At 46.1% G+C, this 13821-nt stretch overlaps 1 protein-coding gene across 1 annotated transcript in view; it reads left to right on the plus strand.

Annotated features, from left to right (window-relative positions):
• The window catches only part of LOC123766598 (antizyme inhibitor 2), a 286143-nt gene that overhangs the window by 235735 nt on the left and 36587 nt on the right, over positions 1 to 13821 (plus strand). The window contains exon 8 of the mRNA XM_069308159.1: positions 307 to 867. Coding sequence (XP_069164260.1) covers positions 307 to 867 — 561 coding nt within the window. The remainder of the gene's footprint in view (positions 1 to 306; positions 868 to 13821) is intronic.

Consider the following 13821-nt stretch of genomic DNA (forward strand, 5'->3'; position numbering starts at 1 on the left):
ACCAAGATTATACAAAATAGATAACAAAAAAAAACACTAAACTCTGTTTGTCTAATCAACCAAATATGTTCACGTAAACATTCATTACATGTATTTCTAATTTAAATGTTTAAAACGTACAAAGATATTTTAAAATGCACTGTATATCATGACTATATTTGTTGTCTTGCATGGAGAACATTTACAGAAAGAGCGATTTTTAATAGAGCTATATTTATTGCATTTAGTAGTTCATATACTGAGAGCATTGCATTTGGTTTCAATGCATTGTAATTGATCTGAATTTTACATAATTCATCATGACAGGTGATTAGTGAGCCAGGTCGTTACGTGGCGACCAAATGCTTCACCCTGGTGACGACCATCATTGGTAAGAGACGAGTGGTGGTGGAGGGACAGGTCCACCCCACCTCCAACTGCCAGGGGCAGGTCCACCCCACCTCCAACAGCCAGGGGCAGGTCCACCCCACCTCCAACTGCCAGGGGCAGGTCCACCCCACCTCCAACAGCCAGGGGCAGGTCCACCCCACCTCCAACAGCCAGGGGCAGGTCCACCCCACCTCCAACAGCCAGGGGCAGGTCCACCCCACCTCCAACAGCCAGGGGCAGGTCCACCCCACCTCCAACAGCCAGGGGCAGGTCCACCCCACCTCCAACAGCCAGGGGCAGGTCCACCCCACCTCCAACAGCCAGGGACAAGTAGGGGTGCAGGTGTCGGGACCCCCAACCACCAGTGGCCAGGAACAGACTGGGACGCAGGAGTCCGATCACCCCGCGACCGTCATGTACTACATCAACGAAGGCACCTACTCCTCTTTTGCTTTAACCAGAACTCATTTCGTCCCTGACCCCCCAACACCACTGGAGGTAAGGACACTATAGTAAGGAAACTGTTTAAAAATAAAATGAACTTTGGTTTGTAATATATATAATCTACAGTATATCTCTAAAAGACAATGATCCCATCCGTTGTTCGATGTTGGGAGCTTGACGCATGGGGTCTAGCCTCAAACTTTGCAGGGTGACTTGTCTTCCTTCCGGGATGGTCATAGTACTGAGACTGAGCTTCTTAGCCAACGTTTTCATGAAATAGCAAATGACTAATTTTCAATTTCAGAAAATACCATACTCTGTCCTCACTAATCCGTGCAGTCGCAATGGTCGAACACTTTCTTCTGTTAATTATCTTACCTCTATCCATACTAATACTCACCTAGATAAGTAATGACTGTGGGAGCAAAATGAGAGTGGGAGTAAGCTACAGGGCTGACAGCAGCAGCAGAGGATGTTGCTGATCTGTATTATGTGATCAAAGCCGCATCAGAAACCCAAACCCTAATAATGAGGGATTTTATCCAAGAGACCATAGAATGGCCAACTCTAACTTCACAAGCAGAGGAAGAACAATTTCTAGACCTGGTGCAGTACTCCTTTCTAATACAGCATGTGGTAGAGCCCACACGTGGTAGCAGCATACTATACTAGGTCGGGTGCCCCCGACCGTCCAAGTGGTTGGGGGCACCATTCATATCCCCCCCCCCCCGTCACATCCCAAATCCTTATCTTGTCCCCTTCCAAGTGCTATATGGTCATAATGGCTTGCCGCTTTCCCCTGATAATTCCTTCCTTGTGCTGACAACAGAGGGCATGATTGATCAAATTCAGTTAGGGTAAAAGCTAACCTCCTCATGTGATCACGTTATTTTATATAATAATAATAATTTTTATTTAGGTAAAGGTACATACATAAAGAGATTTTACAAAGTTTGTTGGCTTTATAGATAGAGTTTAAGATGGACTACAAATACAGAAACCCACATAGAGGCCCGTGATGATGAATTTCTAGTGTGACATGATATGAAATAGTGCAGTAACTATTCTGGCAGGTGTTGTGCCAAACAGTAACTATTCTGGCAGGTGTTGTGCCAAACAGTAACTATTCTGGCAGGTGTTGTGCCAAACAGTAACTATTCTGGCAGGTGTTCTGCTAAACGCACATAAATAAAAAAAAATAAAATGAAATAATTCTGCTTGGGTCCTCTACAGTATCAATTGCAGGCAAAAAAACAAAGAATAAAAACTTTAAACATTTAATATAACAAAAAGTTACTTTAATTTTACACAAAATGACAAGTAACCATTAATGAAAGCAAAACCCCTTATCCACTTGGCTTAAACACAAACAAAAGAGAGATATATACATATGAATTTTACATTAATAACAGAGGTACAGGAAATACTTTATACCAAATGCTATGTACATTCACCATCACCTGTGGTCGAGAGTAGATGCTAAAGCAATGAGCACTAAAAGGGTAGTCTGCTGTGCTGGACGCTGGCAACCCTTATATATGGGGCATGACGTCATAGTTGGCGCAAATTCTGGAGCTGTAGACTAGAAGCCGGCAAGATAATGAAAGGTAGAGTGGAGTGGGGAGGGAGAGGCGTGTCTAGACAATACGTTTTGTTGTTGTTGAAGTCGAGTCTTGATGTTGGAGTATGCAGATTCATTGGTGGTAAGGAACAGGCAGAATCTACTGCTATGCAGGAGATAACCATAACAGCTTCTCCCTGAAGCCTGTTCCTATCGCCTGAAATGCTGCTGCAGAGTGGAGATATGAATGAAGTGGCGGGTTCCACCTCATGGACTCTCGAGAGTGCGTCGTTTGAGACGACGTCGTTCGAGATATTGATACGAAATATGTTGATGATGTAATGTTGCAGTGCTCAGTGTGAAGTACGAGTTTATTGGAGAACAGAACCCTGCTTTTCCTTCCTGCTTTACCTTACTGGGAAAGCCAGATGACTCAAACAGAAAACGGGAAACTACATCACTTTCGTGAACCGATTTCATTTCAAATTAAGTCCATTTTTGGCCATAGCGCGGATACGAGCAAAAAGCGACGTTATTTTTAAGAGGACGGGTTGGAATAAGAGTAAGAGAGGGGAAGGTGAGAGAGAAGAGTGAGGGATAGGGTGATAGAGAGAGGGGGAGAGAGAGAGAGAGAGAGAGAGAGAGAGAGAGAGAGAGAGAGAGAGAGAGAGAGAGAGAGAGAGAGAGAGAGAGAGAGCGAAAGTGAGAGGGAGAGGGAGAATGTGAGGGAGAGAGAGAGGGAAGGTGAAAAGAGGGGGTGAGAGTGAAAGAGGGAGGTGGGTGTCACATTTTTGGGGGGTTTGTGCCCCCCAAAATGGGAGGTAGGAAGAGGGGTGTTATGGGGGAGCGAGGGGATAGGAAGGTGAAGAGCGAGATTTAAACTGATCAGTCTCTCACGGAAGTGTTGCCATGTGTGCGTGTGTGTGTGTACTCACCTATTTGTGCCTGCAGGATCGAGCACTGATTCTTGGATCCCGCCTTTCGAGCATCGGTTGTTTACAGCAATGACTCCGGTCCTATTTCCCTATCATACCTACTTTTAAAATAATAATAGAATTTGCTTCCACAACCTGCTCCTTAAGTGCGTTCCATTTTTCCACTACTCTCACACTAAAAAAAAAAAAAAAAACTTCTTAACACCTCTGTGACTCATCTAAGTTTCCAGCTTCCACCCATGTCCCCTCATTCTGTTACTATTAGGTGTGAACATTTCGTCAATCTCCACTCTGTCAATCCCCCCCCAAGTATTTTATACGTTTTTATCATATCTCCCCTCTCCCTTCTTTTTTCTAGTGTCGTAAGGCTCAGTTCCTTCAGGCACTTTTCATACCCCATCCCTTGTAATGCTGGGGACGAGTCTCGTTGCAAACTTCTCTTCAGTTTCTTTGTGTGTTTCTTCAGATGGGGACTCCATGATTATGTTATGGCCACAATGGGTCGCAATCGAGTTCTTTGATAGAGGAACCAATGTTCTGGTATCCGACCCCAAGTTAGTAGTTGCTTTCAAGGAGTGAGCTTGGTAATGCAAGTAAAACACAATGGGGGAGTTGCATTGAATACGACACTTCAACAATTAACAATATATTCACATATAATCACTTCCCCATCACCTTAAATATAATCATAAACGAAGTACTACTACACTGATATATACACAAGTGTCGCTCTCATAGGACACTAAGCGCTCCTCTATGCTCATGCGGTGCAGCCTTGTCAGCTACCGTGTTCCCTCAACACACAGTACCGTCCTCAACCAGTACTGGGAAACACCAACGAGTCTACCCTGGCCATGGACCAGCCTATACACAGTCTCACTAGGTGCTCCTTGTGAACGCCCACAATGACTCTCCAGCCTGGTACTGGCAGAGAACATCAGCCTCGCGCTGCTGGGCCTCTACACGAACAAATACAATGGTAGCGAACTCCTGGCAGGAGCTTCTTGCAACACGCTAGTTACACTCCTCCGTAGCACCTCACTGTCGGTCGTCTCTTCCTCTAGCCAGTCCCGGGATACACCGAATTCTGTCACTGCCACTTCACAGGCAGACAGCAGACACTACACAGTTTCTCTTCGGCGGCGGCTCACTGCTCACATAAAGCAGAATTGAGTAGAGAGATAATAGGCAGCCCTCGGTAGGCTGACTGTCTTCGTACCACCGCAGCCCTACGTCGTCTCTGTGGATACAGACACGTCATCAGTAAACTGATCAGTACTTGGGACACTAGGAAATACCACTTACGGACTCTGACATAGACATACAACTCATCCTACAATAGATGGCGCTGATTTTCTAGGCACCACCTTACCAGAGGTCAGCAACAGCGACTCTTCGGGCTGACCAAGGCAAGAATCTAGAGTCTCTGACAGGTATCCTACTGCCACCACCAGATGGCGTCGTACATTTTGTGCGGGTTAAGGGAGCAGATTTACAGCTGGCATACTCTAAGACTGGCCTCACGCAGGCAGTGTAAAACGCCCTAAATGCCTCCTTACTTAGGTTTGGTGTATGGTGTGTGTGTGTGTGTGTGTGTGTGTGTGTGTGTGTGTGTGTGTGTGTGTGTGTGTGTGTGTGTGTGTGTGTGTGTGTGTGTGTGTGTGTGTGTGTGGTATGTGTGTGTGTGTGTACTCACCTAATTGTGCTTGCGGGGGTTGAGCTCTGGCTCTTTGGTCCCGCCTCTCAACCGTCAATCTACAGGTGTATAGGGTCCTGAGCCTATTGGGCTCTATCATATCTACACTTGAAACTGTGTATGGAGTCAGCCTCCACCACTTCACTTCCTAATGCATTCCATTTGTCAACCACTCTGACACTAAAAAAGTTCTTTCTAATATATCTGTAGCTCATTTGGGCACTCAGTTTCCACCTGTGTCCCCTTGTGCGTGTGCCCCTTGTGTTAAATAACCTGTCTTTATCTACCCTGTCGATTCCCTTGAGAATCTTGAATGTGGTGATCATGTCCTCCCCAACTCTTCTGTCTTCCAGCGAAGTGAGGTTTAATTCCCATAGTCTCTCCTCATAGCTCATACCTCTCAGCTCGGGTACTAGTCTGGTGGCAAACCTTTGAACCTTTTCCAGTTTAGTCTTATCCTTGAATAGATATGGACTCCATGCTGGAGCTGCATACTCCAGGATTGGCCTGACATATGTGGTATACAAAGTTCTGAATGATTCCTTACACAAGTTTCTGAATGCCGTTCTTATGTTGGCCAGCCTGGCATATGCCGCTGATGTTATCCTCTTGATATGGGCTGCAGGGGACAGGTCTGGCGTGATGTCAACCCCCAAGTCTTTTTCTCTCTCTGACTCTTGAAGAATTTCATCTCCCAGATGATACCTAGTATCTGGCCTCCTGCTCCCTACACCTATCTTCATTACATTACATTTGCTTGGATTAAACTCTAACAACCATTTGTTCGACCATTCCTTCAGCTTGACTAGGTCTTCTCGAAGCCTCAAGCTGTCCTCCTCTGTCTTAATCCTTCTCATCATTTTGGCATCATCAGCAAACATTGAGAGAAATGAATCTATACGCTCCGGGAGATCATTTACATATATCAGAAACAAGATAGGACCGAGTACAAAGCCCTATGGGACTCCACTGGTGACTTCACACCAATCTGAGGTCTCACCCCTCACCGTAATTCTCTGCTTTCTATTGCTTAGGTACTCCCTTATCCACTGGAGCACCTTACCAGCTACACCTGCCTGTCTCTCCAGCTTATGTACCAGCCGCTTATGCGGTACTGTGTCAAAGGCTTTCCGACAATCCAAGAAAATGCAGTCCGCCCAGCCTTCTCTTTCTTGTTTAATCTTTGTCACCTGGTCGTAGAATTCTATTAAGCCAGTATGGCAGGATTTACCCTCCCTGAACCCATGTTGGCGATTTGTTATGAACTCCCTTCTCTCCAGATGTGTTACTAGGTTTCTCTCACGATCTTCTCCATCACCTTGCATGGTATCCAAGTCAAGGACACTGGCCTGTAGTTCAGTGCCTCTTGCCTGTCGCCCTTTTTGTATATTGGGACCACATTCGCTGTCTTCCATATTTCTGGTAGGTCTCCCATCTCCAGTGACCTACTATACACTATGGAGAGTGGCAAGCAAAGTGCCTCTGCACACTCTTTCAGTACCCATGGCGAGATCCCGTCTGGACCAACAGCCTTTCTAACCTCCAGATCCAGCAGGTGTCTCTTGACCTCCTCTCTCGTAATTTCAAACCCTTCCAAGGCCGCCTGGTTTACTTCCCTTTCTCCTAGCACAGTGACCTCACCTTGTTCTGTTGTGAAGACCTCCTGGAACCTCTTGTTGAGTTCTTCACATACCTCTGTCATTCTCTGTATACCTGTCCTCGCCTGTTTTAAGTTTCACTACCTGTTCTTTCACTGTTGTTTTCCTCCTGATGTGACTATGGAGCAGCTTTGGTTCGGTCTTAGCTTTGTTTGCTATATCATTTTCATGAATTTTCTCTGCTTCTCTTCTCACCCTGACGTACTCATTCCTGGTTCTCTGGTATCTCTCTCTGCTTTCTGGTGTTCTGTTATTCCGGAAGTTCTTCCACACCCTTTTGTTCAGTTTCTTTGCTTCCATACATGCCCTATTATACCATGGATTCTTCTTTTGCTTCTCGGATTTTTCCCTTTGGACCGGGATGAACCTGTTTACTGCCTCTAGACACTTTTGGGTGACATTGTCCATCATATCTTGTACAGACTTAGCTCTGAGGTCTGTGTCCCAAGGTATTTCCCCTTAGGAAACTTCTCATTTCCTCATAGTTCCCCTTTCGGTATGCCAGCCTTTTGTTTCCTAGTTCTTTTTGGGGGGAGATAATTACTAGCTCTACCAGGTACTCAAAGTTCAATACATTGTGGTCACTCATTCCCAAGGGTGCTTCCATCTTAACTTCCCTTATATCCCTCTCATTTAGGGTAAATATCAGATCGAGCATGGCTGGTTCATCTTCTCCTCTCATTCTTGTTGGTTCCTTGATGTGCTGGGTTAGAAAATGTTTTGTTGCCACGTCCAGCAGCTTAGCTCTCCATGTTTCTGGTCCTCCATGCGGGTCTCTGTTCTCCCAATCTATCTTCCTGTGGTTAAAGTCTCCCATGATTAGTAGTCCAGATCCATTCCTGTTAGCAACAGAAGCTGCTCTCTCTATTATGTTAATGGTGGCCATGTTGTTTCTATCATATTCCTGTCTGGGTCTTCTGTCATTTGGTGGTGGATTATATATGACTACGACTATAATTTTTTTGTCCTCCAGTTGTTATGGTACCTGTTATGTAGTCACTGAAACCTTCACAGCCCTGAATAACCATCTCCTCAAAATCCCAGCCTTTTCTTACCAGCAGAGCTACACCACCCCCACCTCTTCCTTCTCTCTCTTTCCTCATAACATAATAGTCCTGTGGGAACACTGCATTTGTTATGATTTTCGTTAGCTTTGTTTCTGTGAGTGCTATTATGTCTGGGTGTTCTACTAGTACCCATTCTCCATGTTCATTTGCTTTATTTGTAATTCCATCTATGTTAGTGTACATTGCCTTGAGACTCACTTTCTTCTGTCCCTTCTCAAAGCGCCTCCTTGGTGAGTGTTCTGCTGATGGGGGAAGCTGCTCCTGGGTGTGAGGATTTGTGAGGTGGATAACAGGGTCTCAGAGGATATTGGGGTGCGGGGCGGGGGGGTTAAGTGAAAGGGGTTGACAGGGAGGGTGTGGGATGAAGGGGGAGGGAGGACAGGAAGGAAAAAGGGGGGAGGGAAGACATGGCAGGAGGAGGGGAGAGAAGACATGGCAGGAGGATGGGAGGGAAGACATGGCAGGAGGAGGGGAGGGAAGACATGGCAGGAGGAGGGGAGGGGTAGCAGGGGTGGGAATGGGGTATGAGGGTAGGGAGATTTGGCTGAGCATTTGAGTGGGGGCAGAGAGGGTTTGGGGTAGGGTTTTTTTATGCAGAGGAGGGTGGTGGGGTTGCTCTTCCCTCTGGTGTTACTGGATAGCTAGTTGTGGTTTCCCCCCTCACATTTGGGGATGTTGTGCTGGGAGCGGTGGTTTCCTGGTTTTCCCCTCTCGCCCTGCACTTCTTCCTTGCTTCTGCCGCCACGGCTCTCTCCTCCCTCGTCATGTCCCTCTGGAGGAATACTTTTCTTAATTCTCCCACATATTGCAAGTGGCTCTTTCTCTTTAGAATCATCTCCTTTGTGTTCTCGTTTGCAAACACCATCTTTAACACATGGTCTCAGTCTTTGTTGTACCAGCCTAACCTGAAAACCTTCTCAATTTTATGCTCAGCCCCTTCCATCTCTAGTGCCTTCAGTATTTCGTTCACTGCCGCAGTGTGCTCGTTCACTGCTCACACAGTGTGTGTATGTGTGTGTGTGTGTGTGTGTGTGTGTGTGTGTGTGAGTGTACTCACCTAGTTGTACTCACCTAGTTGTGCTTGCGGGGGTTGAGCTCTGGCTCTTTGGTCCCGCCTCTCAAAAGTCAATCAACAGGTGTACAGATTCCTGAGCCGATTGGGCTCTATCATATCTACACTTGAAACTGTGTATGGAGTCAGCCTCCACCACATCACTTCCTAATGCATTCCATTTGTCAACCACTCTGACACTAAAAAAGTTATTTCTAATATCTCTGTGGCTCATTTGGGCACTCAGTTTCCACCTGTGTCCCCTTGTGCGTGTGCCCCTTGTGTTAAATAGCCTGTCTTTATCTACCCTGTCGATTCCCTTGAGAATCTTGAATGTGGTGATCATGTCCCCCCCTAACTCTTCTGTCTTCCAGCGAAGTGAGGTTTAATTCCCGTAGTCTCTCCTTGCAGCTCATACCTCTCAGCTCGGGTACTAGTCTGGTGGCAAATCTTTGAACCTTTTCCAGTTTAGTCTTATCCTTGACTAGATATGGACTCCATGCTGGGGCTGCATACTCCAGGATTGGCCTGACATATGTGGTATACAAAGTTCTGAATGATTCTTTACACAAATTTCTGAATGCCGTTCGTATGTTGGCCAGCCTGGCATATGCCGCTGATGTTATCCTCTTGATATGTGTTGCAGGAGACAGGTCTGGTGTGATATCAACTCCCAAGTCTTTTTCTTTCTCTGACACCTGAAGAATTTCTTCTCCCAGATAATACCTTGTATTTGGCCTCCTGCTCCCTGCACCTATCTTCATTATATTACATTTGGTTGGGTTAAACTCTAACACCCACTTGTTCGACCATTCTTACGTACTCACCTAGTTGTACTCACCTAGTTGTGCTTGCGGGGGTTGATCTCTGGCTCTTTGGTCCCGCCTCTCAACTGTCAATCAACAGGTGTACAGGTTCCTGCGCCTATTGGGCTCTATCATATCTACACTTGAAACTGTGTATGGAGTCAGCCTCCACCACATCACTTCCTAATGCATTCCATTTGTCAACCACTCTGACACTAAAAAAGTTCTTTCTAATATCTCTGTGGCTCATTTGGGCACTCAGTTTCCACCTGTGTCCCCTAGTGCGTGTGCCCCTTGTGTTAAACAGCCTGTCTTTATCAACCCTGTCAGTTCCCTTGAGGATCTTGAATGTGGTGATCATGTCCCCCCTAACTCTTCTGTCTTCCAACGAAGTGAGGTTTAATTCCCGTAGTCTCTCCCCGTAGCTCATACCTCTCAGCTCGAGTACTAGTCTGGTGGCAAACCTTTGAACCTTTTCCATTTTAGTCTTATGCTTGACTAGATATGGACTCCATGCTGGTGCTGCATACTCCAGGATTGGTCTGACATATGTGGTATATAATGTTCTGAAAGATTCCTTACACAAGTTTCTAAAAGTCGTTCTTATGTTAGCTAACTTGGCATATGCTGCTGCTGTTATCCTCTTGATATGAGCATCAGGGGACAGGTCTGGCGTGATATCAACCCCCAGGTCTTTCTCTCTCTCGGACTCTTGAAGTATTTCATCTCCCAAGTGATACCTTGTATCTGGTCTCCTGCTTCCTACCCCTATCTTCATTACATTACATTTGCTTGGATTAAACTCTAACAGCCATTTGTTCGACCATTCCTGCAGCTTGTCCAGGTCTTCTTGAAGCCTCAAGCTGTCCTTCTCTTTCTTAATCCTTCTCATAATTTTGGCGTCGTCAGCAAACATTGAGAGGAATGAGTCTATACCCTCTGGGAGATCATTTACGTATATCAGAAACAGGATAGGTCCAAGTACAGAGCCCTGTGGGACTCCACTGGTGACTTCATGCCAGTCTGAGGTCTCACCCCTCACTGTAACTCTCTGCTTCCTATTGTTTAGGTACTCCCTTATCCACTGGAGCGCCCTACCAGTTACTCCTGCCTGTTTCTCTAGCTTATGCATCAACCTTTTATGGGGTACTGTGTCAAAGGCTTTCTGACAGTCCAAAAAAATGCAGTCCGCCCACCCTTCTCTTTCTTGTTTAATCTTTGTCACCTGATCGTAGAATTCTATCAATCCTGTAAGGCAAGATTTACCCTCCCTGAACCCATGTTGATGGGTTGTCATGAACTCTCTTCTCTCTAGATGTGTTACTAGGTTTTTTCTCACAATCTTCTCCATCACCTTGCATGGTATACAAGTTAAGGACACTGGCCTGTAGTTCAGTGCCTCTTGTCTGTCACCCTTTTTGTATATTGGTACTACATTAGCAGTCTTCCATATTTCTGGTAGGTCCCCCGTTTCCAGTGACCTACTATACACTATGGAGAGTGGTAGGCAAAGTGCTCCTGCACACTCTTTCAATACCCATGGCGAGATTCCATCCGGCCCAACAGCTTTTCTCACATCCAGCTCCAATAGGTGCTTCTTGACCTCATCTCTTGTAATTTCGAACCTATCCAAGGTCACCTGGTTTGCTACCACCTCTTCTAGCGCCGCTACATCTCCCTGTTCTATTGTAAAGACCTCTGGAACCTTTTGTTGAGTTCTTCACACACCTCTTTGTCATTCTCTGTGTACCTGTCCTCGCCCACCCTAAGTTTCATCACCTGTTCCTTCACTGTTGTCTTCCTCCTGATGTGACTGTGTAGTAGCTTTGGTTCGGTCTTGGCTTTATTAGCTATATCATTTTCATACCTTTTCTCAGCTGCTCTTCTCACACTGACATACTCGTTCCTGGTTCTCTGGTATCTCTCTCTACTTTCTGGTGTTCTGTTATTACGGAAGTTCCTCCATGCCCTTTTGTTCTGCTCCTTTGCTTTCATACATTCCTTATTAAACCACGGATTCTTCCTTTGCTTCTCTGTTTTTTCCTGTCGGGCTGGGACAAACCTGCTTACAGCCTCCTGACATTTTTGGGTGACATAGTCCATCATATCTTGTACGGACTTGGTTCCGAGTTCTGTGTCTCAATGTATATCCCATAGGAATTTATTCATTTCCTCATAATTTCCCTTTCGGTACGCCAGCTCTTTGGTTCCCAGTTCTTTTTTGGGGGTGATAATTCCCAGCTCAACCAGGTACTCAAAGCTCACTACACTATGATCACTCATTCCCAAGGGGGCTTCCAACTTAACTTCCCTTATATCCGACTCATTTAGGGTAAATATCAGATCAAGCAAGGCTGGTTCATCCCCTCCTCTCATTCTTGTCGGTCCCTTGACGTGTTGACTTGGAAAGTTTCTTGTTGCCACATCCAGCAGCTTAGCTCTCCATGTGTCTGGGCCTCCATGTGGGTCTCTGTTCCCCCAATCTATCTTCCCATGGTTGAAGTCTCCCATGATTAGAAGTCTGGATCCGTTCCTGCTAGCCACAGAAGCTGCTCTCTCTATTATATTGATGGTGGCCAAGTTGTTTCTATCATATTCCTGTCTGGGTGTGTGTGTGTGTGTGTGTGTATGTATTCACCTAGTTGTGTTTGCGGGGGTTGAGCTTTGCTCTTTCGGCCCGCCTCTCAACTGTCAATCAACTGTTTACTAACTACACTACTTTTTTTTTTCCCCCACACCACACACACACACACCCCAGGAAGCAGCCCGTGACAGCTGACTAACTCCCAGGTACCTATTTACTGCTAGGTAACAGGGGCATTCAGGGTGAAAGAAACTTTGCCCATTTGTTTCTGCCTCGTGCGGGAATCGAACCCGCGCCACAGAATTACAAGTCCTGCGCGCTATCCACCAGGCTACGAGGCCCCCGCCTCGTGTATTTGTGTGTGTGTGTGTGTGTGTGTGTGTGTGTTCACCTAGTTGTATTCACCTAGTTGTGCTTGCGGGGGTTGAGCTCTGCTCTTTCGGCCCGCCTCTCAACTGTTACTACCTACTATTTTTTCCCCCCACACCACACACACAAGTACACCCCAGGAAGCAGCCCGTGACAGGTGACTAACTCCCAGGTACCTATATACTGCTAGGTAACAGGAGCATTAAAGTGAAAGAAACTCTGCCCATTATTTCTCGCCGGCGCCAGAAATCGAACCCGGGACCACAGGATCACATGTACAGCGTGCTATCCGCTTAGCCACCGGCCCACACACCGGTGTGTATGTGTACTCACCTAGTTGTACTCACCTAGTTGTGCTTGCGGGGGTTGAGCTCTGGCTCTTTGGTCCCGCCTCTCATCCGTCAATCAACAGGTGTACAGGTTCCTGAGCCTATTCGGCTCTATCATATCTACACTTGAAACTGTGTATGGAGTCAGCCTCCACCACATTACTTCCTAATGCATTCCATTTGTCAACCACTCTGACACTAAAAAAGTTCTTTCTAATATCTCTGTGGCTCATTTGGGCACTCAGTTTCCACCTGTGTCCCCTAGTGCGTGTGCCCCTTGTGTTAAATAGCCTGTCTTTATCAACCCTGTCGATTTCCTTGAGAATCTTGAATGTGGTGATCATGTCCCCCCTAACTCTTCTGTCTTGCAACGAAGTGAGGTTCAATTCCCGTAGTCTCTCCTCGTAGCTCATACCTCTCAGCTCGGGTACTAGTCTGGTGGCAAACCTTTGAACCTTTTCCAGTTTAGTCTTATGCTTGACTAGATATGGACTCCATGCTGGAGCTGCATACTCCAGGATTGGTCTGACATATGTGGTATATAATGTTCTGAAAGATTCCTTACACAAGTTTCTAAAGGCCGTTCTTATGTTAGCAAACCTGGCATATGCTGCTGCTGTTATCCTCTTCATATGAGCTTCAGGGGACAGGTCTGGCGTGATATCAACCCCCAGGTCTTTCTCTCTCTGACTCTTGAAGTATTTCATCTCCCAAGTGATACCTTGTATCTGGTCTCCTGCTTCCTACCCCTATCTTCATTACATTACATTTGCTTGGGTTAAACTCTAACAGCCATTTGTTTGACCATTCCTGCAGCTTGTCCAGGTCTTCTTGAAGCCTCAAGCTGTCCTTCTCTGTCTTAATCCTTCTCATAATTTTGGCGTCGTCGGCAAACATTGAGAGGAATGAGTCTATACCCTCTGGGAGATCATTTACGTATATCAGAAACAGG

This window comes from Procambarus clarkii, chromosome 62, assembly GCF_040958095.1.
Source record: "Procambarus clarkii isolate CNS0578487 chromosome 62, FALCON_Pclarkii_2.0, whole genome shotgun sequence".
Lineage (NCBI taxonomy): Eukaryota > Metazoa > Arthropoda > Malacostraca > Decapoda > Cambaridae > Procambarus > Procambarus clarkii.